Here is a 27978-nt window from a genome sequence, read left to right as displayed (position 1 = left end):
ATTTATTTAAGATACAACATTCTTATACCTTTTAAAATCCCATCTGAATGTAGACTAACTTGAAATAATACATAAGTATTTGTAATTAAATTATACTGTAATGAGTAACAATGATGTTGACCTCTGAATCCTCTTTATATTGTATGTAACAAATAAATAAAATAAAGCTCTCTTCTTTTAGCTCATACATATACATTGCTGATACAATTGTGCAATTTCAAAATGTCAAAGTCCTGCTTCTGTCATTTGTCATTCCTATTCTGTCAGTAAAATATAGTATGAAAAGGAAAAGGGAATCCTATGAACTCCCAAAAATTCTAGTATGTTGGAGATCAATTTCTCTCCATTCTGAAAAACTTCAAATTCCTGCCAATATGTGGAAACATATGAAACCAGTGAGTAAAGTAAACAAGTATCACTCTTTTTCATGCATGGTACAGAAACAACTTTGATGCATGCAAGATTACCTTACCAATTCAGTAATATGTCAATCAGATTTATAAGTGTCCTTCTTTCCAGCAAGAATCATTGAAATTTGGAGCCCTCTACTAAATGCTTGATTAAATAGCAACCGGGTTTGAAACTCTGACACAAATGGGAACCATGACAAAATAGCTGTTGGCAAGAATATTATTAATCCCATTACATATTCATAAGCTCTGGATAGCTCTTTTACTGAGTCCCATAGTTTAGCTCCTTTCAAGCACACCTTGCATGCTTGTGCAATCTTGAATGAAAAAAAAGAAGGGAACATCAGTTTTATTTGATGAATGAAACTCTTAGAAAAATGTCTAGGATGGAGTGCAAGTAAATAGCAATATTTCTTCAATCTGTCTCAGACATGTTAGATAATGGTTTTATTTGAGTAGATTCTGTCATAAGTACTTATGGGAAAAGAAAATATGAAAGGTAAAATGAATTTAGTTTCTCTCACAAGCTAAAATCAACTTATGTATTTTGGATTTTGGAAAGTTAAACGAGAGTTTCTTTTCATGTAAATTCAATTCATTTTATTCTCCTACTTTCTTGAAATGTAAGTGCTTATTGAAAACTTTATTCAAATAGGGTCAATTTGACAAAAAGGCAAAAGGTTGTTCTTAATTAATGCTTCTCTAAGGTGCAGAAGTTTTAACTTACCAGAATAATGGCCCATCCAGAGGGCATGAAGGCAATAATGGCAGCAAACAAATCTGATATGGTGAGTCCACACACCACAAATAATACAGTCATGACTGACAAAAAGCCAAGGAAGAGAAGGGCCTTCAGAATACGAAACATGAGCTGAAAGTCGGTGCCAAATCTTCGTCTTCCCATTGATACCATCTGATATATACAGATAGCAGAAGACAAATGAATTAGTACTGCAGAAATGTGAACTAATGTTAACTGTACAGTGACTAAATTGATTTAAAAGCTCCCTTTATTTTACGAAAATAAATGTTTTATGTCTAAAATTCAAACTAGGAGTGAAAACTCACTTTAGTTAATAATATTTTGTATCAAACAAATGAATAGGCTTAAATTGAACCAATAGTAGTCTTATAGGAAATAACTCTTGATCCCCAGATAGAATTTGTACATACCTTCAGTACAATAAGTATTATTATTAGAACTGCCCAAGAAAGTCCAAATACCTGCAGGGAAAAACCAAAGGTTGAAGTAGGATGATGCCAATAAAACTTGAAACTGTTAATAGGATAGGAGAATGCACATAAAGAGTTACTCTACCAGCAACTCCTTGTGATGATGAGTAATATCCATATGGTAGACAATACCATATTGGTACATGAAGAAACGAAATGCAAGAATTATCTCTAGTATTTTCCCCCTGATATTTGAGTGTTTCATATGTTCATTTTCTTCATCCCACCAAGATTCCCAGCTTTTATCAGCTGAAATACCAATGCCACCACGATTTCCCATCCACCGCTTCCAATCTGTCCAATCATCCACAGTTTTTTGCCAATCAAAGCCAGAAGGATTAAACAAGAAAGGAGCAAACAACCAGGAAGTGGCCAGAAACCACATTGAGATTGTGATGAACAAATAAAGATGTGAACTGCGATATGACTCCCCATAGACTTCGTAAACAATCAATAGTATGAGTATCTCAAGGCCCTTCACAAAATGACTTCGTGAGTACATCCGGTAGTTCTCGGCAAACTTTGCATGGAAGACAACAAATCCGCGACCAGTTGGTCTATATTTAGAGCCTCCATGTAAGAGTGTCCTTCCATAATAGTGAGCTTTTGTTCCAAGCTGAAAAGTAAAGAACACAGAGGCTAGCTGCAGCTGCATGATGATAAAATCACCCAAGGCAGTCCGAAATCCCTTCTCCAAGCCAATTTCCATAACCATGGGCAGCACAAGTAGTAAGCCTAACTGAACAACAGACTGAGTTGCCAAAGCCTCTTCAAGGGCTTTGCTCTGATGTATGTTTGGACTTTGGAGAATTTCTCTCTCAACACCACTCAAAACCATATATAAACGTCCGTATAGGAACACATACACAGTCAACACAGTAATCTGAAAAATTCACAACGTCCAAATACAGGCGTTAGCATAAGTTCATTTTAAACATCAAGAATAGAATCATGTGCTTCTGTATTTAGTTTTCTAGTAATATCTGTAATTGTATTGTAGTTCTAGTTTTGCAATATTTCACTACACAGTCAACAAGACATGTAAACTTAAAAATTAAGTTGATTGCCGTTGATTTCTTTAAAATTTAGGCATGTGACCATATCTAATACCAGATTAAGAAATGTGATTTTGATAAATACCTTTCATCTTCCACTTTCAAAAGGTGAACACAATCTCAAAGTAGTCTGAATTAAACTAAAAAGAAAACCTTCATTTCTTCTTCAAAGTTACATGATGATATGTCCTTCAAAAGTGTTGGTTACCGAATCAGTCTTTCGATGATTTAAATTGTCACCTTAGTAGTCCTCTATATATTGTGTCACCCAATTATTTCCACAAAGATCTAAAATGTTACCATATAAGTCCATGTGGAAGACTAAACATAATAAATTTTTGAAAGACTAAACATTAGAGCAAGGCAAACTCTAATATTTAGTCACCAATTTTTTGAAGACTATATATGGCCAACATAAGGCTTCTCTAAACTAAATGAACCACACATATTAAATACTTATTAAGAAATGTCTACACTCCTTTTATGTTGTACACGTGTCTAGACACCAAGTGCTTAAATTGAGCCTTAAGAAATCACTCATTTCACGAAAAATTGCAGATAGATTACTATCGATATATCTTAAACTATCTAGATAAGATCCCCAATATTTGATTTGATTAGTTACCATGCTACTGAAGTAGAAACCAACTGTTGTGAAGTAGAATGACAACATTCTGTAAAAGTCAAATCGTCGTCCAAGTCTGTAAACATCCCGACTAAGTGATTGTTCTCCATTTCCATTTGCTACCTTAGCCTCAAAGAGTGATATCTGATTCATGCCCACATCACGCCCCTTACCTACTTGTATGTATTCATGATGTGTGATAAATCCTTGACGTAGAGTTGAATTGAACCCTATGAATGTAAAACATAATTAGTCAAAAATTGCACACCCATATAAATTACCAATATGGATTTGAATTGAAAGTGCAATTAGAAGAAAATTGATTGGTAGGATATCATTTATTATTATTACCTGCAAATATATCTTCACTTAAGTTTATAACTTTTGATGCTTTGCTTATGCCACCTCTTGTTATGTGGAAGATTCGGTCAAATATATCAGGATGACCATAATGAAACCGGACCCTACAAATTTAGAAATGTGGATTACTTAACTGAAGTAAAGAAAAAAGGTTAGTTCATATAACGCAAGACTGTCCTATTCTTGTATTAAGTTCAGTTGCAGCACAGAGTAGTGACCTGTCTGTGCTCTGTTAATGATTGAAGCCTAAAGGAATTTTAAGTGGGAAAGTCCATAAATAATAAATTGTACCCTTTCTTGTACATTAACTAAGCGGAGGAAACAAAATAGAGAATAAGGTAAAATATGTGAAAACAATATGAAAATCCCAGTGGATTATCATACTTGCAGTCAGTATCACAGGACAAAAAAATTAGGACTAACCTTAATGGATTTGCCAAAATTCTTTGGCCAATGGTTACAAAACTTGTCTCCTGGTTTGACATAAACCAAGCAAGTGAAGAAACACTGCAGAATAAGAAACACATAAGCATAGATAACTTGTGCCAATACATGTTTGATGATATAGAAGTATATATTTTCTTGATCGCGAAAAATTTAATTCAAATAAAACTTAATATTATTATTGTCTCAAGGCAGACCTTCCAGTAAATATATGCTCCCTTATACCCAATATGGTGGGTTTCCGTCTCCCACTACGTCTTTTCCGGAATTCTTCCAACACATTTCTCATTTTGAAAGCTTCTTCATAGTAGTTATCCTTAACAGAAGAAACATGAGTTAGGAGCATTGAGTTATACAAAAAATGCTGCTTAATTTGTATTAAATTGAAGTCCAAGGAAAAGTTACCTGATTCATGTCTATAGTCTGCAAGGCTTCTCCACGAGTAAATATAATGGCATGATTTTGGTTTTCAGGTTTCCCTTCACCAATTTCTGTTGGAGGACCAGGTAGCTTGATGCGATATATTTCCTAGAAATGCAATACAGAATAATTTGAACTAAATTAAAGGCTGTTCAAATCAGAAAACCAACTTAACATGAATTGAGCAATGTGCACAATATCAAACTCTTTCATCATATATTTAGGCACAACAGTTACAATAGAAAACCCCTTCAGTTTATCCTTTATACCATGCAAATAGTAGTACATACCATCCTTTACTTTGTCACCCTAATCGTATTTTAATCTAGAATTATTGTAACTGTAAGCATATCTTTCCATTTGCTTCAACTATAAAGTATCTGCTCCATATTGGTTTTTCCATTGATAAAGAAGTGGTTATCTACTGTTGGATAAAAACAACGTAAATTGCTCCTTTTAGTTGAATTTCTGTCTACTTTCAATCTCTTATTTTCAACAACAGAAATATATAATTAAAAAATAGCACAGAATGAGAAAGTCATGCATTCCATTCTCCATATATTAGAATTATAACTTTTAACATATGTGGTTTTATGTATAGAGGACAGAGGGGAAATCAAGAAGAATGAAAAATTTAAGAGTAAGTTTACAAAACAAAAATTTAATTTACAAGATTTATTTGAGTAAATATTCTGTGCACTAACAAGCTTTTTAATTTTTGGCTTGTTGCATTGCAGATCCTAAAGATTCAACCAAATTATAGTATATAAATAGAAGCAAACCTTGTCTAAAATACCGATTTTGTGAGGTTGAGTTAGACTTAAAATATACTTCCTAATGTAATATCAAAGCTTATCCAAGCAAGGCCTATTGAGTCTATCATCTCACCCCGCTAGCGACTTTTGCCAGCATTTCAACCTTTTCTATCTAAATATAAATATTCTAGGAAAGAAAAAGCCTGGAAGGCCACCTGAGACCAAGAAACAATGATGGTGCTAAGTTTAGAATATTATGGGTCTTTTAAATTATTAAACTTGGGGCTATCTGGGTCTGCTCATGTGACAGCTGAACCTTGGTTCAAATTTAGGAATAGAAACTCAATGTGATTTTTATTGGTATGATTGGATGCTTGATTGTATTAGGCTGTACTTTTTTCCACAAACCGTTTTTTAGGTCTGCCTGGTTCTACATGGGTTTGATGTAATTCTTTTTCCTTTTTATCTTGGTTTTTAGTGCATCCTTACTCTAGAAGCACACGATGCTACCTGCAATAAATTTGATATAAAAAAAATTCTAGCACTGACTGTGTAAGGGGTTTTTGCAGTACAATCCAATCACAAACTGTCATGTACGGTAAATTTGCTTACTTTTGCAACAATTAACTTAAAAGCCATATTAATGAGCCTCAACTCAACACAATGGACCTCCAGTATATTACAACCTAATATTCAGTAAAATAAAGAGAAAGAAAGATTTTATCAATTTTGAAATATTCAGCAATACATATTAATAGACACTCTAAGAAGAGTTATTTGAAAGCTAGGGCTACTATGCTGACACAGCACTGATGTGACAGTTAACAAAACAGTTGTAACATGAGAAACTGTTGTAACTAACTGAGATATAGTTACAGAGATTAGGATCACCAACTACAGAAACTATCTGTGGATTACACTAACTGATATAAGGATACCATAACACGATTAAAGTCAACAACAGAACAGAAAGAAGAAATAAGGGTAGTTCGGGAAATGGATATAGAATTCTGTTATGATTGTATGACAGACAGGACACCTGGCAGCAGGATAGTGGAGACGAGGGTACAGAGAGTTATAGTCAAGGACATATTAGAAGGATTGCAGAGGAGGTAGTTTTGGTAGTGGCTAGGGTCACAGGGCAGAAAAGCACAGCTTCTTTTATATTTTTCTTTTCAGTTTATAACTCATGATATTTTCAATGTAATCAGCTTGTTCTCTGAATTTCTTTGTATTATTCTTATCATAATTTCAGTATCTACCACATACCTAGCATAATTTTTTATTGGTTGAGCATAAAAAAAATATTGCACTGGCAGACAATAGAAACTAAATTCCGTTAAAAATGGAAAAAAACACAACTCGGAAAAAAGCATAAAACAAGGATGTTTTGTCCATACCTCATCATACTTGTCCCCTCCCTTGACAAGAACAGAATAATATACTTTCTGAGATTTTCCATCCTTTGTTTCTTCTGTTTCATCTATGTAAGCAACACGAAGGGCTGAATACCTGCACGGAATGTTCCATTTTTCCATCCAATCTCATTGCTGTTTTACAAATACAAGAACTAATAAAGTTCGGCGCTGGTTGTATTGACTCACATTAACATCAGATTGAGAATGTTATTATAGCAGCTTCTGTCTCTAGTATTTTTGGACTTCTTCTGAGAACCATACACTTGACAAGAAACAACATAGGTGAACTTTAAATCAGCCATAGCTTGTGCATCTTCAAGAAGCTTCTTATTTGTGTCATAGGAATACATTGTCCGGAAACCTTCAGATAGAGCTGCAAGAGAAAAGACGTATATTTCATTTATAAATGAAACGCTAATGCATATCTCAAAATTTTAACTTGAACAGTGTGCAAATAGAGAAATAACCATTGTCTCCAGCAGATTCTATGAAGCACTGAAGGATCAAAGCTTGCCAATAGTACATCATTCCTCTCACTAACAAAAACAAGAAGTTGAAAAATAACATTAAAATTGGAATGGATACTGAAATATAGGAATGAAAATACCGTTCATTACAATCAAGACCTGTTCTATAGAGTGTCTGCCCTCGGTAAGATGCCCACTGGCGCATTAACTCCTCCTTGTCTTCTTCAATATCTTCACTTTTTAGTCGCTCATGGAAATTGGCCCATTCATCTACAGTACATCAGTTTCAGTTAGTAAATGAGGGCACATAGACAAGAGGGACAGAAATATAAGTAAGCATATAAAAGTACTCGCCAGGATATATCTTGGTTAGGTAGAACAAAATTGATATCCCATCTTCATTTTCCTTATTGAGTTCTTCATCAGAATATAGAACATCTTCTTTGAAATAGGGAGTCAGAACACTGAAGCAATATTCAGATAAGTTACATTTCACAGTAGTAGTTTCGGAAAATTGTTAGGACTTTAACTTAACACTAATATTAAAGATTTAGCATTATTCCAATATGCTGTGAAGTGTAATTATGTTTTACGTTAGAAATATCAATTGCAGATAGTTTGGCCAGATATTAGTGAATTTGCCACCATAGTACACTATAATTAATGGTAAAATAACCAATAAATAACAGAGCATATGTTAGGTTTAGTGACAAACTTCTTCCAATAATTCTCTCAGCAAAAAGTAAACAATAATCCATATATTTGATAAAGTCAACACGTAGATACATGGATGCAGCCACAATTAATCAGGTGTCAACGTATATTGCTAACCTAATTAGGATTATAGCATGTATAGTGATGCAATAGCATTTTTATTTTGATTTAAAAAGAAACAATAAAGTGAAAATCGTGACGAAAAAGGACATCTGATTGGTATCTAAATCATTCTTCTCTTTTGAGCCAATAAAAAAGTTGGTTCGCTAGACATTGTGCACAAAGGAAAATCCAACCGTCCATTTCAAAATTTATTTGTTTGATATAAAATTGTTCATAAGATGGTATAAGAGTTTACATAACCAAGTCTTCAAGAGTTTTGTTGGAAATCTCATATTGACTGGAGATAAGACAAATTTATAGTATATAAATGGGTTGAATTAGACTTAAAGTCTACTTCTTAAGATGGTTTTAAAGTCATCTGAAGACTATCATAGTGAGATTTGTTGTTTGTTAGGCCTATCATACCACCCATTAGTGTCTAGCCTCATGTTCGAGATGTATATACCTTGGTGAAAATAAGGAGAATTTATAATATATAAATAGATGCAAACCTTACCTTACGAACCGATTTTTTAAGATTGAGTTAGGTTTAAAATCCACTTCTTAAGAAGTTTGATCTTTATTTCCCTCATTAATCCAATAAATTTCAACAAAAAATAGAGTATACCAATGTGTTTGTCCATGCTTTAATCTCAAAGCACTCTTGTTTGGGGTGGTGGACACGTAAAATCATTCACGAGCTTGTACTTCAATTTAATCAATACTCATTCTATTTTTTTCCCTTTTTTTCAATGTATTATTCTATCACAATGACTGACCTGAAGGACAACATGTCCCGAACTTTGGGAGCCTTTGGCATATTCATAAACAAGGAGTTTGCAAAGAATGTAATTCGGCGGCGAGCTTCTATATTTTGGGGAACATTTATGGCTGATTCCTTGACTGTTAAAAGCAAATGAAGCCTAATAACCTACAGAGAGAAAAGAGAAACTTGTAAGCATAGCACATTCAAAAAGAATAATGTAATAGATTCCCTAAACTATAATTAAGAGTACCTTCTCCATCACTGCTCTATTGTGTGTAAATGATGTGTCAATGCTGACAAACCTCTGCCCTCTCTCTAAATGATATTGCTGAGGAGTTTGCAGAAACCTGGAGAAGGCAGAACAGTACCAATATTGTAAAGCAGTACTTACTATAGGGTTTAAGGGAAAAAAAAAAGTCATAAATCAAAGTCCCAGTCACTGTTTCAAACATACAAATGGCCATCAACCATGACATCCTGTATGATAATTTCTACAATATCTTGCAGGACATTGACTATTTGGGATTCAAGTTTGCCATCTTCAGATCGCTGCCAATAGGTGAAAAATAATATTTTCAAGATATGAATAAGTCTACGAAAAGGAACTGAAATATACTGAGAAAGAAAAGGTAGAATGAGTGGGAAAACCTACCAGTAGAGTTAAGAACTTCTCTAACTTCTCACTGAGAGAAGGTAGGCCACTCATATTGAATTCCTTGACAAATGTTTCATCAAGTATACACTGTTCTACTTTACCACATATACTGCTCACAACCCTGTCCATAGATGGAAGAAACCCAATACTCATGAGGATTCCAATAAGAGGAAAATTAAATGGGTGAACAGAGGCTATACAAGTATTTCTCTCTTACAGCCTATCTTCTTCTTCAAGCAGAAGGTTCAATATGATGTCCTTGAGAGTCTCATAGCATTCAACAACTGCTGAATACATATACCCATCATTCTTTATCTTTCTGAACAAATCATCATCAGTCTCCTTCTTATAATCTTTTGCCATGTCAACAGCAATAGGAATCTATCAAATTGAAAAAATTTAGAACGAAGCAAAAGACACATTCATTCAATCATAATAAACTTCTTGCCATAGGGAACCACTCGTATGACACACCTTACTAGCAAGCAAGAATGGAGGCCACTGAATTACAGAAACATAACTTGCACTGTATGGGACAAGAAGCAAATCTCTATCCCTGGAAATCAGAATTAAAAATATATCAGAAGCTTGAAATTCAGGACCAGGCATGCGATACAAGATGTATAAGGCCAGTAGTTAGAACCTATTACTGATGAGGTCTTCCTCTCTCATAGAATTTATAAACTCATTCCAAACCTGAGAGAAGTATGCAATATTATTCCGTTCATAGGTCTCATCCTGGCACCGAAAATTCATTCATAAGACACCAGATACTTATTCAAGTTTTATGTAGTTATATAATTTTATTGTACATAAATACTAAAGTTTGAAACATGAACTGCAATACCGATTCCTCCTGTTTAGTCTTTCTATCTCTTCCTGTCCAAAAGCGCTGACTGAAAGCTACTGGAACAGACTGAAATCTAGACCGTAGCATTCCAAGCGTCCTTATCTAAGGGATGCAAAACATTAGGAGAAAATTACAAAAAACAAACTATGTTGCATGGAATGGGTACAAGTACTGGCTAAAATAAGATAGAATACATAAATATGACAATTTAAAATACAAGTACATTATATATTAAAATATAATGATTATAAATTGTGTATATGTTATTGATTTATTTTTCTTGATTTCTTTATTTTTCTTAAATATATAATATGATATTTATATTGGTTTTCCATCACCATCCTATTATTGTTTGTCTTTAATATCTTGAAAAACATTATAAAAAGTATATCTGCAATCAAATTTACATAGAATCATTATTGTTATCCAAAAACAATTTCGTTTGAAGACGAGGCATTCATGCTTTTGGTACAGAAGCAGCAGTATAACATATATCAGCATCTGACTTGTCTACATCACCAAATTTGAAGTATATGTGCATCATAACCAGAAAAGTATAACATCACTAATATATACCAAGCAAATTTTCAAATAAATAAATAAATAATTATAAACAATTGTAGTTTACAAATAATGCATTTTCTCGTGGGATTAAAGAATAATTCAAATAATAAGGGGGGATCACAAAGGTCAAATATAAAATTTTGCAATAAGCATGCCACTAACCTCTCCCAAATGGCTGAAAGCTCCAATAATGCCACCAAACAGTGTGGCATAAATAGCATACCATATTTGAGTATCCATAAAATAAACCTATATATTAATAAAATATTACAATGGAATGAATTAATGTACCAATGTGAAGGGAGAGTAATAGAATAAATTGAAGTTCTTTAGTCCAAAATTCCTTTCCTACTATACTTACCAGGATAATTGGAGCCCATATTGCAATGACAATACAAATATTGTGAGTCTCTGTAGCAGTTACAAAATGTGAGTTGAAGCTAGCTATGACAACAGAACAAGTAGCAAAGATAGCTAGATGTGAAAAGGACAAAAAATCTTTACCATTTTCTGGAAAGAACTCATGCCACTGGTAGTTATCAATGGACATCCCCATGATTAATTTTGTGGGTCCAATAAGGGGCAATATCTGTGGAAAGATAAATTCAGAATGAAACAGAAACAAATTTAGTGAATTACAGTTTAAAATATTTGCTGAGTTTCGTACAATCCTGACATGGATATAAAGAGGAATAAAGAAAATACATGAAACATGATTGCAAGAATTTGATAGTTCATATACTGGGAATTGATTTCATTACTTTTATAAAGTTTTGCACAAATGTCTAATTGAAGAGAAAATGAGAACAAGAGAAAAAGGAGAGTCCTGAGATGTTGACACCGTGTGCTATTATCATCAATGTAATTTCCTGATTAACAGTTACATGATTTGGTAAATGATTTAAGCTTAGCTCAATCCTAAATGACCATCTTGTAAAATGAGGATTACCTCCAATTATATTTGCCACTATCTCTAGTTGAGTTGGGCTTTCCCCAATACACCCCCTCACATCTAGTACTACTGGGTTTGGTACTTATATAACATGGTGAGTGGCCTTTGTAATGGATCTGTGATAGGTTCTGAAACCATCTTGAAAAGGATTGCTTGTAGGTGTGTGTTATGCATACACGAGTCATATATATATTTCCCTATATAATGTAATCAAATCATATTTTTTAACATTCTCCCTGAAGCTGGAGCATGTGTATGATATGAGTCAAGCTTGCTACAAATGTCATCAACATTAGCCCCTTGAGAGACATATGTCACTGTTGGTTGCTAGAGCTAACAATGACAAGGTTTCACGCATCAATTTGGTGCAGGTGTAGCATAGCTGTTTCTAGAGAAGCAAATTTTCAGTTGCAAGCTTGTGTTAGAGGTCAAACACCACAGCAGGAGAGCAAAAAAGTGAACAAAAAGTGCGACAATTCTTCAAGTAAAAAAATACTTAGAGAACGCAGCAGCTGCTTGAGTGTAAAAGTGCTCAGAGGCTAAGGCTGCTGCCGAAGAAAAAATAAAACTTTGGTACCATTTTAGTAAGTGATTTAAACCTAATTCAACCCTACAAAACTGTCTTGTAAGGTGACAATTGTCTATATTTATATACCATGTTTAGGAATTGTTTCTAGTTAACACATAATATTAAAGCTCAAAATTGTTAGCGTTAAGCTTGCCTATTTGAAGTATATGTGAGACTGTGATAGCATCGATGTTGAATTTTACAAAAATAGAACTTAAACACAGATGTATAATTTTAAAAAAAAAAAAAATTAGGTTAAAATACTCCCTTAGTCCATGTTTTTGTTGAAAAATCTCAAATAGGTCCTAAGATTTTTTTTAGTCTCAATTAGGTCCATATTTTTGAAAATGTGTAACAATTAGGCCCATTCCGTTAGTATGATATTAACGGTGTTAAGGACATGCCACGTGTCAGCTCCTCATTTTTTTGAATTTTTTATTTTTAACTTTTTTAATTTTTTTTTTAATTTTTTAATTTTTTTTTGAAAATTATTCATGCCACGTGTCACATCAATATTGTGTCACGTGTCAAGTCAGTAAGGTGACACGTGTCAAGTCATTGTTTGAATCTCAATTTGGTCCATATATTTGTTATTTTAATTATATTTTAGTCCATTTTTTTTTAATTTTCAATTTCATCTTCTCTAAATTGAGATCAAATTTAACTTTTATATAAATTTTATAATGATATTTTTATTAAACAATTTTAATAATATTAAGTTTATTTTATATTTTGTTTTAAAATTTTAAAATATTTATTTTAACTTGTTACAAAATTGTTTTAAATAATTTATATACAAATGTTAGAGTTGGTTTAAAAATAAAAAATTTATAAATTTAAATATAAAATTTTAAAACAATTTTGTAAAAGGTTAAAATAAATATATTTAAATTTTTTTTAAAAAATGGACTGAAATGTAATAAAAATAACAAATATATGGACCAAATTGAGATTCAGACAATAATTTGACACGTGTCACCTTACTGACGTGACACGTGGCACAATATTGACGTGACACGTGGCATGAATAATTTTCAAAAAAAAAATTAAAAAATTTTTAAAAAAATTAAAAAAATTTTAAAAAATTTTAAAAAAAAAAATTTAAAAAAAATCAAAAAAATGTGGAGCTGACACGTGGCATATCCTTAACACCGTTAATATCATACTAACGGAATGGGCCTAATTGTTACACATTTTCAAAAATATGGACCTAATTGAGACTAAAAAAAATCTTAGGACCTATTTGAGATTTTTCAACAAAAACATGGATAAAGGGAGTATTTTAACCAAAAAATTATTAATAACAAAATATGAGTTTGCTCCACCCAATATGGTTGTTTAAATCATATTGGGTGGTATGTTTTTGAATGTGATGCCAAAGACAATGCACTAACAGCCCTATTTATGGTAGGAATTAATTACCAAACTCCTAACCCTATTTATAGAAATCTATTACTCATAATTCTTGTCCTCTAAAATATTTTGTACATATTTTAATACACTCACAATAACATGAAGGGTTAAATATGTTTTTTTGTTCTTGAAGTATAGTTTATTGTACTTTTTTATCTTTATAAAAATTTTGCTTAACATCATGTCCGTGTAATTTTTTTATTTTGGTCCTTGTTATTTTATTTTACTCCTTGTAAATATCTATTAATATGATTTAGTTCTTGTTATATGTAGATTATTTGCTTCTAGCCCCTCAAATATTTTCGAAGAGACTAATTCAAAATGAACAAAATATTATAGGGACCAAAACGAAAAATAGATATTTATAGGGACCAAAATAAAATAATAAGTACAAAAGCTTCAAAAAATAATTTATCGGGACTAAAAGTCATACAAGGTTTAGGAACCAAAAACTAATTATTCAAGATATGCTTTTTATCCCTTACATGTGTTTTGTCATTGTTAGACCTCACTTCTATATATTATGAAATTGTCTTATCTTGATAGTACACCATGTTAGAAGTGGGCTTTAAGCCTAACTTAACCCCACAAAACTACCTTGTAAGATGAAGTTTGCACCTCACTTATATACTATGAAATTGTCTTATCTCTAGTCGATGTGGGACTTCCAACAATCGTCAACAAGCCATGGAAATTAGAAGAAATTTAAATAAAAAATCAATTACATAAATAATACCTCCACATAGTAGCTGAATGCTAACTTGCTAATCAGTAGCATGATCCAGAAGAGGGTGTACCTGCCATAATAAAATATATTTCAAAGCCAAAAGATTTGAAAATATACTTAATAATAGAAGCAGAAAATATGTGCATATGATTGAATTAAATACCCAATCATTAGTCTGATCAAATTTTAAGACAATATAAAAAAATTGATCTGTTGTCCCTATATGGGCCAAAATAGTCCTGTAAAACATATGATGAAAACACTAAAAGGAAGTTGACAGATATATTCATCAGTATGTCTTTAACTAGGATTCCCTGTATGCTTTTTGGGGTAAAAATATTTGTTCTTAGCTTCTTGAAAAAGCTTTAAGGAATAGAAGAATATAATTTTCATTGAAAAAAAGGGTTCCCTGTATGCTAAGTACAATATCTTAAAAAGCATTTAATAAATCAAATCGTGTTTAACATAACAAAATACAATTGGAATAGTACAGTCATTTTTATGAATATCATCTTTCTAAAAGATTTGCGGAACACAAACTAAGCCAATTATAAAAAAAAAAACTTGGTTGGAGTAAAACGAAGGTTTCACCTTGAAATCCTCCCCCTCCATCCCACAAAAAGAACTGGATTCAAAAAGGAAAAGGATAATAAAAATTGATAATAAATTCTCACTCACTTGAGCAGTGAGAACATGTTCTCATGCATGCCTCTTCCTACGTACAACTTTGGCTGCAGCATGGTCAATGTTAGACAAAGCACACCAAAACCATATTTCAATTAGAAAATAGAAAGAAATTAATACAAGAAGCATCCATTAGGTATTTCCACAATAAAATAAACAAATAAATGAATGTATTGCAGACCTGAGCCCACCACATCAAAAAGGTAAGGATTCGCATGTTTGAGCGCTCCAATTTTCTCCGCAGAGGAGGAAGGAAAAAGAGTATTGTAGCTGCTATGTTTGGAAGCATATATAATACAACAACATAGGTATAAAGGGACTGATTCCCCCAATCCCCAGCCCAACTAGTGACAAATTTTATAAGCCCAGATGGATTCACTAGTGAACTGGAATAACAGACTGGCAAAACAACAACCCAAACAGCTGCTACCACAAATTTCAAAAAATATCGAAGCAACTGAGTAAATTTCATGTTCTTCAATGCATTCCATGTCAGAATGATATCAAGAGTTACTGCAAATAAAAGTTATGAGAAAAAAAGTTAATAAATGATGTCAGTAAGTGCTATTAAAACAACATAAAGAATATACTCATTCTAAATTAATAAAGTCATGACACAACAGAATAGTAATAATAATAACACAGGAATCAAGTACCTTGAAGAAAATTGAGAAAAGCGTATGTAATGAATATAGTCATAACATTTCTGAAGACATCTTCTTCAAAAAACACCCCAACAGGTCCCAAGGAACTCCATCCTATGATAATCATTGCCTGAAACAAATACTCTCATATTTGAAACATATTTTGCATGGTGAAGTTTACACACGTAACCATAGCTCTAGACATTTACTTAGAGTCAACATAAAGGACATTCCACAGGTCCAAGCACTACAATTACCTGTAAAGCCAATATAAAGAATATCCACATTCGATCAAAACTCCTATACAGATGCAAAAATGTACGAACTTCAACAAAATTTGTTTTGGGCTTCCTCTTACCAACTCCAGTGTTGGCTTGGCTGCGGCGCTGTCATTAAAATTTGTACATCAATTAAAGTCTCTTTCAAAAGAAATGCAAGTTCATCTAACCAGGTGAGTATTTACATAAACTTGGGTATAATCAATGCAACAATTTATTAGTATGCAAGGACATACAAGTAGGCTACATTTATATATCTAATGAACACACTAAGTGCAAGGAAAAAGAAGTAGAACAAGTACAAAAATCAACATACAAATAAATAGCTATACATGAAAAACCATTTCGGCCTGAGCAATATTTTATATACATACGTGACACATATGTCTCTAATTCAAGAAAGGCAGGCATGCCCTATCCAACCCAACAAACTATATTAAGTGTGGAGTCATTCTACAATACAGACTCCATCATTCTCACACCTCTACCAATACTGGAACTGAGATCCCACAGTTGCTGGCAACATTTACTTTCTTTTATTTTTGGGTCAAAAGAAGAGAATTTATATGATAAAGAGAGCCACTAGTATAGGAGTTTTTATCTTGGATAAAAACAAATTGTCATGAACTGATTTGCAATTAAATCTTATTTTGGTGAATTTGGAGATAATTGATTGTTATGTGAACCAGTTATTTATCTATTTTAAATATCCATATCACCTCAATGATACATCTATTCTTTTTTGGAAAAAAACTAAAAGTTTCACATTGACTATAAAAAAGGTCAAAGTATGAAAATAAAGTGAGGGGACAGTCTCACCTCACAAGCTAGTTTTGTGAGGTTGAGCTAGGATCAAACCAACAAATCTAAGATTGTTTTAAGACATGTCCTAGATATAATATCAACTATAATAATATTTACACACCAAATCCAATAATGCTAAACATGAGAGGCTATGTTAGGAAAAACTCAAATCTTACATTAATTAGAGATGATGTCAAATTAATGTATATAAATAAATGAGACAACTCTCTCGTCTCACTAGCCATTTTTTTAAGGTTGAGTAATGCCTAAACCTACAAATCTAAGATTCTTCCACTTGGATTTTCTGCACAAAGCACATTGGGAAATATAAAAACATTCAAATGCGTCCAACTAGCAACTTAGCTTTTAGGAGAGATGGTCCTTCAAATATCTATAAAAATATAATATTTACCCAAAAAAATGTATCCTAATCCAAATATCTGATGCAGGAACCTTCATGCGGGTTCTATGACAATTGGCACTTCATATCTGTAGTTATAGGATTATTATTGTTACAGCCCTTTGTTTCACTATAACTTTCAAAACATAATGGCATCTTTTGAACTATGTAACCAATCCCAGCTTGTGGAAAAAAGGCTTAGTTGTTGTGGCTCTTATATCTTAGGAATGAAAATGTCTTAATAAATAAAAACATTCTTCAACAAAGGGGCAAAATAGGATAGTATTAGGCTCATTGTAATAGAGTTTAAAAATATGGCACTTGACATAAGATGAGAAATTATTCAAACAAATAGAATATAAAGTAAATGATATACTCAAATAAATATTCTTTTATTCTAACTACATCCAATACATGAGAGAATTTGACAATTGGAAAACAGCAAACGTATGCAGAATGTAAAGTAGAGAGAAAGAGAAGATAGGCAGACCCGATGTCTTGTTTGTGTCTCATCTGAATGCCTAAAGAAATCAGCTTTGGGATCCCATGGCCATTTTAGATCATCGAAACATTTTTTAGACCTGGAAAAGGACAAGTTTGAGCTTTGTGTTATCCAAATGCATACAAAAATGTCATTGTTTCAAGAGTGTTCAATATTTGATAAGTAAAAGTCTAATGAAATGTTTACCAAAAGTATTCATTAAGATCATCATAGTTTCTCCAATTGGAATGACTTGCCTTGCCTTTGTTGTTTCTCTTTGCTTCCTTTTTCAACAAATACAGAAACAAGTTTCAGGCAACATTTGAACACACACAGCAAAACAAGTTCCAGATAACATTTGAAAACGGCTGCACATCACACTGACCTTCATTAAAACTTGATATATAGGACTAATAACTTCCCTCAGAAAATATTCATCATCACGTCCTTCTACTATCTCAGTGCTCCCAGTCACACGTGAGGGATTCTTGTCTAATATTCTATAGACTTCATGGCACATCTTTGAAAGGAAAAAAAGAGAATTATTAACTTAGCATTAAACCATCTAGCCCATGTTTGCTATGTTTGCTATAGGGTCAGGATCAGCGCTAAAGGTAATAGAGTTTCTATCCTACTACTAGAATAGAAAGAATGATGCTGGAAGTAGGTCTGTCATTAGGTGAAAATTTGAGGCATGCTCAGGATAGGTCTGATATTGATATGGCTTTTGCTTTGTAAGTCGTTTGAATGTTGGATATTGATTAATAATAGATATGCTATTATTTATTTATGCTTGAGTGCTGGGATATAAACACTTTTGTGTTTTAAAATGTTGCATAGCTTCCCAAATCATGTATATAGAGTTAATTCTGGCACATGCGGTGTTTTGGAAATTAACCGGGAAACGTCTCCATTCCACAAACTTTCTGATAAATATGCAATTTGTTGCATTTCATTTGCGGTTTCACATGACGATATTTTTTTGAAATTTGTATGATTAGAACTTCGTGAGAGAAGTGATAACCTGACGAAATTTTTTTCCTTTCAAAAGGCATTCAGCTAGAACATTAATTTATGGATAAGAAAGTGAATCTTGTTAGTGTACACAACAAGGTTTTGTCTAATTAGAATGCCTTTTGGTAAAAAATTAGAATGATATTAATTCCTTAATCTGAAAATAGAATCTAGAATCATGAAATATCTTCTACTTAATTTCAATGCCGTCATTCTGTCTAAGAAGAATAATTCAAGACATTAAACATATTGATAAGAAGCATGGTTATAGATGAAAGCTATAACATTTGTTATGTTATTGATGGAGATGAGAATGATGGCTAAATGATAATTTAAGAGGTAACAAAAACATTTTGCTATCATAAGCTTGTTATGAATAATTAGAGCATGAGATTAAGATGATGGACTCACAGTGCAGGCACAGAAGAAGAATGAAAGTTAGGTCAGAGAGAGCTTACATGATGGAAAATATAGCAAATACATTCAGGCATAAAACGGATATTCGAAGCTTCTCCCCATATTAGAAGATAAAGGGCAATATATATCAGCTCTATCTGTTGCAAGTCATAATCTTCTAGAAACCTAGTGTTAAGAAATTAAGACCAAAATGAATCAATGAGCACTTCTTAGTATATAAACACTGCATAAAGCACAGTTTAGAGTATCTTTTGAAAGGGTTTGGAGAGAAAGGGAAAGGAGGGCTAGTTTACCGTTTTAGATCAATAGCTATAAAACATTTATATAAAACAAAATAAGAGATGATTGGAAGGTTACTTGATAACACTTCAACTTTTTTCCTTTCATTCAAAAAATGTTAATTCAAATTGAAAACTTAAACTTCCTTTCCCTTTCCAACTACTCATTCCAAACATACTCTTAGGGTACAAATCTACGGGTTTTATTATCCAAAAGTAAAACATTCAATTACCTAAGATTGGATTCACAACGCACATAATGACACCATGACTCATAATTTTTGAAAATTGTTCCCATCAACTTTTCTACAGTTTCCACATGAAGCTGCAGTAAGCTTTGTGTTAGCTTTTACTATGAGAACTGGAAATGTAGTTACAACTCTGAAGTTAAGCATCACCCTGCACATTTAATACGAAAAAGATAGGAAAACAAAAGTTTTATGTGGGAAATAATAATTCACCTGAGAAGATGATTCAACCCTATCCCTTATATTCAAGTTGGCAAGTAATAATATAAGGTGCTCCCTTTGATTTGCCACATTTCCTTTCTTCACATACCAAAAGAAAACGAATATCAGATCATTCACAAAAAATGTGCATGACAAATATACCCACCTGTATTTGTCAATGGCTAATTGCAATAAAAATTGAGAAGCATAACTTTCATACCAAGGATAGATTCAAAATGAAATAAGGAAGGATCGGCTAAATTGAGCTCTTCAATCTCTTTATAATTTATTAATAAAAGTTCATCAAATTGTTCATTTGCCATGTTTGTAGTGAAAAAAACTAATGTCATAAAAGGTTCAAGGAGAATATCTCCACTGAAAAGCACTGACATTAGCTTCAGCCATAAAAGACAAACATGCAAATGCTTATGCTCTAAGCATTGTTCAGACATATTTTCAATACCAGAGAACAATGAAAAATATATTTTGAGAACCCTTCTCAAATTCCAACCAAAGTTGAAACTATGGTTCATCATACCTATGAAACATTTCTATTTCTAGACGTTAATCATTACCCTATTTCTTCCAAATTAGCCATATGTTAACACAAGTTCAACTGAGGGCATATTTGGTAACACTTTTGAGGAGAAACAAAATATTTTTCAAAGGCTCTCAATAATTTGGTAAAATACAGAAATCATTAGTTCTCTTAAATATGCTTATCAGAACATAGAAAAAAGCATTCAATCCACCCTTTTGAAACTAGCCCCATGTGATAAAAAAATGGAATCCTTTTATCAAATAGTAAAAACTAAAAAATTGACTCCAGATCTCGTATGAATACAACTTCTAGAGCCCAATCATTAGTCCAATCTAGATCTCTTCATCCACCACCAACTTAAACCAAGAACCTTGATCCTATGGTAATAATAAATGTAGCTCCTTATTCACCCACATTTGTAAGAAGGACAATCTCCAATCAAAGTGAAATTAGGAAATACAAGGGTGAGGGAGAGAGAACATCCATTACCTGAAACCCAAACACTGAGGCAATCCAATCAAGTATATCATTCACTTTTTTAAGCCTCTCGGTAGGCATTGTAGAATCCTCATTAGATGCATCAGGTCTTGCACGAATTATGGGCATTGGAAGATTGTCCACTTTGCATAATGCAGAAATTGCTGCTTTGATCTTTAATTTTCAAGAAAAAAAAAGCAGATTAAAACTTTAAAATTTCAGAGAAATTATAGTATTAGCAGAAGTAAAAGAAACAATGCATATATCCCAGACACACAAACCTCAGGAAGTTCCATGATTGCTGGCTTAACACCGACAGCATATAATGGAAGGATGTTATAGTGTTCATATTGTCCCCTCTTATGCTCAACATCCTCAGCATACCTTTTTGTCTGGCAATAATACAACATCCTCAGTCCAGGTCTGAGCTATTCTTACTAGAATTCTAAAATTTTAGTCATGGTAGCCTAATCAAGCAAAACAAACCTTCTCCTCAATATTTTGTGGAGCTACCATAGTCTTCAGCACTTCATACAATACGGTGGCAATCTGAACATTCTTAGCCATCTCCTCACTTCAAGAGTAACATCAGAACAATAAAACATCAAATTACAATTCACAAAACTTGAAAGCACAAGATTTAGATCAAGCCTTACGGTCTTTGGCTAAATTCTCCATCTCGGATTTTCTTCTCATAGAACTGTTGGTAGTAGGTCTGCAGCTCCCTGGCATCACTTCTTTGAACAAGTCTTTCTGTAAGCTCCCCTTCCTGCAACCAGGAAATTTTAAAAATGTCTAATACATCAACTACTTGAATCTCATTTTCCAAGTACCAATTAAGAAATTATTTGTAAATGATCAACCAATATAATCATTGTATAATGTTTTTCCTGATATTGAAATGAAAAGAGAAAAACCTATCAGGCTGAGAGTAATATATAGAATATAAATCAACAGGACACCCATCATTACCAGCATATAGACACCAGAGGAAACAAAACAGAACCTCCTATAACTAAAAGATCTGTAAGAAAATAAAAATAGCCAGTGTACCTTTTCAAGTTTGTGCAATAGGTAAGTCTTGAACTGACGAACACCACGCCCACTTGATGTTGGATCCATTGTGTGGGCCTTCTCAAATGCATGGAAGCGACCTAATTTAACAAGCAAACATCAGTACCATGTACTCTTCTCTGAATAGTGGGTAAAACACCTTTGATATACTGAAGGAACGCTTCCATTCTATATATTGTTTCACTTTTCTTTTAGGTGTTGGCTTTGAATTTGTGTTCACCATCATAGTAACAATTCGGAAAGTAGAATCAGGCTTCAATGTGACACTTTGCAATAACTAATAAGGGATTTTTTACTAAAATTTATTTTTAATAGTTCCTCTTCTGAGTTCTATTTGGATTATGTTAAACAGATAAAAAATTTAGGTTCGTCAAAATTGCCCATAGACTTTCAAATCTTTCTATGAGTTGTGACAACTGCAGTCACCATTTTTCATAAACAAAATCTTTATAGCATATAAAATCCAGAACATGGTTTGAAGTAAACATATATGAAATCTTTTTACAGAGTAGTTATCATTTCAAGAAGCAAAAAGGAAAAGAAAGGATGTCAATTTAGCAGAAGATCTATCTGCACATTTTTACAGGAAATATCTCTAAATCAATGGTATCACAAATCAGAAATGCTGATAGTAATATAAACCATATAAAGACAACTTTAATTTTTTTCTTCATTAAATACTGCATGTCAAGAGATACGACAAGCAGAAGAATTACTAGAGGCTTTGGTGTTCACAAACATGCTTGGTTTATTTTAATTTGAGAAAATAACCATTTGCTTTTCAAGAATTCTCAGAAAGCTGTTGTAAAAACAAGCAATTTTTTCTTCAAAATAAGTTGAGCTAAACACACAATAATAAACTTTTTCTACAAAAAATTCTAAACAATAAAGCCAAATTGTAAAAGGGAGAAATATTAGCACGTGTTTGACAGGTCTGCGGTCATAAGGACTAAATTGGTGGTGAAATTCAATGCTAAAGATATAAGTATCCACTGTAAGGGTTTCAAACAATCAATTAATTGAAAGGAAAATGATATTTTAACAATTAAATTTTAACAACTTTCTCTTACAACCTGAGGTGATATCTTTTAAGTGGCTTCCCTTTTTACATTTTCTCATTTTTCTATATTTCAAAACCACTTCAAAGATATCACTTAAGATTGTAAAAGAAAATTGTCAAAATTTAATTGTCAAAATATCACTTTTCTTAATGAAAATGACTGTTTTAGCTTGATAATTATTGCTTAATTGAAATCCAATACTGTTGTGCGTCAAGTTCATGAACATTTGAAGTGCCAACAGTTTACTTTCTTTTGTCCACTAAATTATTTTCATTGAGTGATTATTTGGCCACTTTAATTGTTCATTTCCTTTTCCCAAAGAGGATTTATTTCCAGTCTTTCATAAAATCCCATCACTAGTTACTACTACATTCTTCTGGGGTCAGTCAGAAACAATGCATTCAGGCTAAACATCCTTTCATTTCAAAAACATGTGGACTCTCCACCACTCTGCATAACCTTTATGATATATAGAGTTGAGAGAAGAATATAAAAGTAGCAGGACAGGAATGTTTTAGATTTTGGAAAACATAATTAGTGGTAACCAGTGATCCTCTTAACTAATTTTTCATTTCTTTGTGATGGACTCTTACTTTCTTATATTCAGTGCACTGGTAACATCTCAGTTACCAACCACTTCTATACATGGAAGGGTGGTTAGTTCCCTTATACATTATCATATTATTTTAATTTAGGCTTGTATATCTAGATCTTTTTTAGCAGAACACTGTTTCAAAGTCCAATCCGAAGCTCATCCCAAAATTTGGTATTTCATTTGGATAGCAGTACTCAACAAGATAAGCACTAAAGCTCTGTTGGAAATCCAGTGGTGTGGTTTAACATGGACGCAATCTACCACTTACTTTCTTGTATATAGACAATTCCTTATGCTGATCATTTCATATGAGGTGAGTGTTGGATGTGGCCTCTCAGTGTGAACTGGTAAATTTTCTGTTCTCATTTTTTCTCACCCCTTATAAACAACACACATGTAAACCCTTTATTTATAATCACTCAAACTATAATATAGGGAAACCTAATAATGGAGAATATCTATAATTATAAGCCGTACATATCTCAAATCATATCTTTTACACTACTTTTAACATCCCCTCCAACAAACGGTGCAATAACATGGGATACAAATCTTATATTTTAAGTATTTTATTGTTAAATTTGGCAATTTGCATCTCTTGATTAGAATACCCAAGCCTTATTAAGTTTTGCACTCTTCTCTTCCATGATAAAAATTATTCTTTCATTCTAAGAAAGGAAGAAAAGAAAAAGACATATTGCCCAAAACATCCAAGGAAATCCACACAGCCTTATATACTTCTACTTCCATACACAAAACACCAACCATCCCTGTTTGCACAACACCTCACTTACAACATAACACCTCACTGTTCGCACACAACAAGCGAAAACTGAAAAAAAAAAAAAAAATCATCAAAACAACCCAATGAAGAAATACTCACAAAGATAAGCAACTCTGGGATTCTCCTCCTCAATCTCAAGGGCTGCTCTGAGAATAGGCACAAGTACAGCAAGTGAAGAAGGCACAATCTCACTGTCCACCACACCCTCCTCATTTCCCAAGTCCACATTTCTGGTAGGAGCCCTCACCATCCTCTTTGATGGCTGCCTTCCAATCTCAAAAGGACCCTTTGTGCCACTGGTGCTGGCCATGGTCCTGCCTCCAACACCACTACACCCAATGCAACAAGGTTCGAGATTTCTTCCTCAATTTTCTTCTTCTTTCTCTCCTTCACCACCCAGAAAGCACCACAGGTATTGGGGTTTGATTGAAGAGTGAGGGAAGGTAAAGTTGCCATCTTTTGTACTGGGGTACAAGAAGGAACCAAAAAGATTGATACTTTGATTGAGAGAGAGGTTTTGGGATTGCTCTGGTAGCAAGGGAAAAGGAGGGAAACAATAAATAAATAATTATCAAAATAAAGAAAAAGAAGGGAACAGAGGGTGATGCAGCTGCTACTCTTTTTTGCTAGTGCTTTTTCTTTTGGTGATAAATAAACAAAGGAACAAACCAGAGAGAAAAGCTCACACTTCACACATCAGATTGCAATTTCATTGTTTTTTTTTTTTTTTTGTTCTTTTGTGAGAAAAGCGAGTCTTTGAAACTGTGATTTGACGAATTGTTAATCCTTACATGCCAAGGAAGCTAAGCTAAGAACCTTGGGGTTTGGAGTTGCTATCAATCATTATGTTTTTTACGGAAAACATGTAACAAAAAGAAAAGTGGTTTGTGAGAGGAAAGTCTACAGTGTCACTGTGTGTGCTCGCGCTCTGTTCCTCACCAATCCTAGAATCATCACAGCATCTTTGTTTGTACTAAGTTTCCCCAATATTTATATGCTGTGATCGGATTGTTTTCTTTTTGTACTTTTAAAATGAAAAAAAAAATAGAAAAGTAGTAAGTTTAGTTAATATTTAATCTCCCAATTAATCATATAATTTGAAAAACAAAACAAATTAAAATAATATGATATTAGACTTTTAAATTTATTGTTTAGAGATTAAAATAATTCTGAAAATATACTTTAATTTTCCAAATTTAATGTTTAGAAACCAAAAGTACTTTCTCAGTTTGAAATGAAATTTCTAATTTAAAATAAAATAATGATAAGCTGATCTATACATCTTTAAATTTGATTTTGTTGAGCAAAAGTTGTGAAGTTATCAAGCAGAAATTGAGTTTTAATTTGTGTTCTAATTGGATGAATGTTCAGAACTCAACTCAATATATTTTTAATTCATTGAAAAATGTAAGATCCATATTTTACAGCGATTTCTGACAAGGATAAAGATTAAATATGTAAGAGTAAAAAGATAAGAAAATGAATAATAATAATAATAATAATAATAAAATGGCTATATAATCTTTTTAAAAATATAAATTAAATAATATATATAAATTAAATATATTTATAATTCTTTAAAAAATTTTAATTAAAATTGATTTTTCTTTGAAATTTTTGTTCAATTTAATTTTAAAATATGTAAATTTAATTCTTTTAAAATTTATTTTAGTTATATATATATATATATATATATATATATATATATATATATATATATATATATATATATATATATATATATATATATATATATATATATATATATATATATATATATATATATATAGTGTGTGTGTGTGGATAATACAATCATGATAAGTCGCAATGTAACAATAGATATAAGAGTGACCTATTAAAACAATTTTCCATCATAAAAAAATTGTATATAAAAGAGGAGATTTTAATTAGCAAATTACAACAATTTAAGTTCGTTAAAATACCAGCAGACAACAACAGTAAAGATTACACATGAATTTATATATAAAATATATTTAACAAATAGAATATCAAATAATACCAAAGATTTATGTTTAATATGTTCCACCAGAGACTAATATTGATCTAATTGAAGATTTAGATTTACAATAATAAATCCAAATACAGTAAATATGGTAAGTTCAATGATATAAATCAAATATCTACACATGTATCAAATGTACAAAAAATTTTAAATTTTCCTCCAACTCGTTATTATCTAAGATGCCTATGTGACTTAAACCATTAGTAAAATAAGAAGATTTATGTTACAATATTGGTGTCAACACTTAATACACAAATAAAATAGTTCTTCACATATCATCTTAAATAAATATCACAAATTCATATAATTTTTATCACTTTTAATAATCATTTTTATACGGCATAAATCATTTAAATAAAATCATAAATCAATTAAATATACAAAATAACACTCCCAATACATGTATACATTGATAAGAAAATACGAGATAAGGAAAGAAAAAAAAAATCACTTTTGTTAAACTTGAACAAAAACATTTATAGTGTATCTGTTTTTTTCATGTAATTATTACACGACGTGGAAATTTTTTTGACAAATATTTTTTTTTTTATTTTGTTTTCATACTTTCATTTCACTTCTATCTGCACCAACAATAAATAACCCAATCCAAACACGTCTGAATGGATACTAATTTTAAGGCTTATATACACTAGTTAGATTTTCATTACTTAATTCATTTTAAAATTCTCTATCTTTAGGTTCTTTTTATATGAACTATGTGTAGGAGATTTTACGATGACTAAAAATGAAATGATTTTATAGTATATAAGTGAGTATAAATCTTATTTTATAAGTCGTTATGATATTGAATTAGGTTTAAAATTCATTTTTTAACATGATATTAAAGTTATGGATTAAAGTTTGTTCTAGTCAGATTTTTTATTTATTGGACCTATTATGTGACTTGTTATTGAGATAGTTGTTATTTGTTAGGTCGTGTCACCAGCTATCATATTACTCATCAATGTTTAGTTTCACTCACGCTTGAGATGTATATACTTTAAAGTCCATAAGTAGATACAAACCACATCTTATAAATCAATTTTGTAAGATTAAAGTAGATTTAAAATTCATTTCTTAACATACTCTCTAAACTAAATATAACTATTGTGCATTGTAACGCCCCATTTAATTTATATACGTAAAATTAAAGGAAACGTCACATAATTATAATATAACAGCGCCGTTCTGGAGTTTAAACGTAAGACCTTACAAAAAAAATAAGGCACACCACGATGCCACAAGAGAATAAGGGAGTATTACAAAGTCTACGGAAACACCAGCATATAAAGATTGACGAGTACATAGGCCATAGCCCTCAAAATATCCCAAAAACACTAAGCTGTAGAGTCGCCTCCTCCCTGATGACCATGATGATTCCTCGCGTCTGCTCCCATCAATAGATTGATGATCATCGCAAAGATAGAAACACGACATACAAGACAACCAACGAGAAAGGGGTAAGCTAGAGCCAAT

At 32.1% G+C, this 27978-nt stretch overlaps 1 protein-coding gene across 2 annotated transcripts; it reads right to left on the bottom strand.

The window, feature by feature from the left end:
- Window positions 1-59: 59 nt before the first annotated feature.
- LOC114187800 (callose synthase 7-like) lies at window positions 60-25322 on the bottom strand. Of its 2 annotated transcripts, none has more exons than XM_028076174.2 (43): window positions 24579-25322; window positions 22019-22119; window positions 21622-21734; window positions 21452-21539; window positions 21247-21357; window positions 20978-21139; window positions 19960-20046; window positions 19732-19823; window positions 19262-19385; window positions 18175-18309; window positions 17997-18073; window positions 17799-17889; window positions 16084-16212; window positions 15839-15956; window positions 15364-15695; window positions 15177-15229; window positions 14508-14568; window positions 11343-11427; window positions 11200-11249; window positions 11001-11087; window positions 10272-10376; window positions 10068-10162; window positions 9899-9980; window positions 9642-9805; window positions 9422-9545; window positions 9224-9318; window positions 9020-9116; window positions 8783-8934; window positions 7542-7651; window positions 7347-7457; window positions 7188-7256; window positions 6907-7093; window positions 6703-6814; window positions 4533-4655; window positions 4325-4443; window positions 4107-4190; window positions 3675-3787; window positions 3324-3553; window positions 1729-2526; window positions 1584-1634; window positions 1138-1323; window positions 468-727; window positions 60-366 (listed from the first exon to the last, which is right to left on the bottom strand). In XM_028076174.2, the coding sequence occupies exons 1-42, from the start codon at window positions 24787-24789 to the stop codon at window positions 488-490; spliced, it is 5754 nt and encodes a 1917-aa protein (XP_027931975.1). In that variant the 5' UTR covers window positions 24790-25322; the 3' UTR covers window positions 60-366; window positions 468-487. The 2 variants fall into 2 exon arrangements, with proteins under 2 accessions (XP_027931975.1, XP_027931974.1); XM_028076173.2 differs by having other exon boundaries at window positions 473-727; window positions 24579-25321.
- Window positions 25323-27978: the final 2656 nt, after the last annotated feature.

The sequence above is a fragment of the Vigna unguiculata genome, chromosome 6, assembly GCF_037176805.1.
Source record: "Vigna unguiculata cultivar grain cowpea cultivar isolate G323 ecotype 2 chromosome 6, ASM3717680v1, whole genome shotgun sequence".
Classification (NCBI taxonomy): domain Eukaryota; kingdom Viridiplantae; phylum Streptophyta; class Magnoliopsida; order Fabales; family Fabaceae; genus Vigna; species Vigna unguiculata.
Note: the sequence above shows the minus strand (reverse complement) of the source record. Positions and strands in the feature narration are given on the sequence as shown.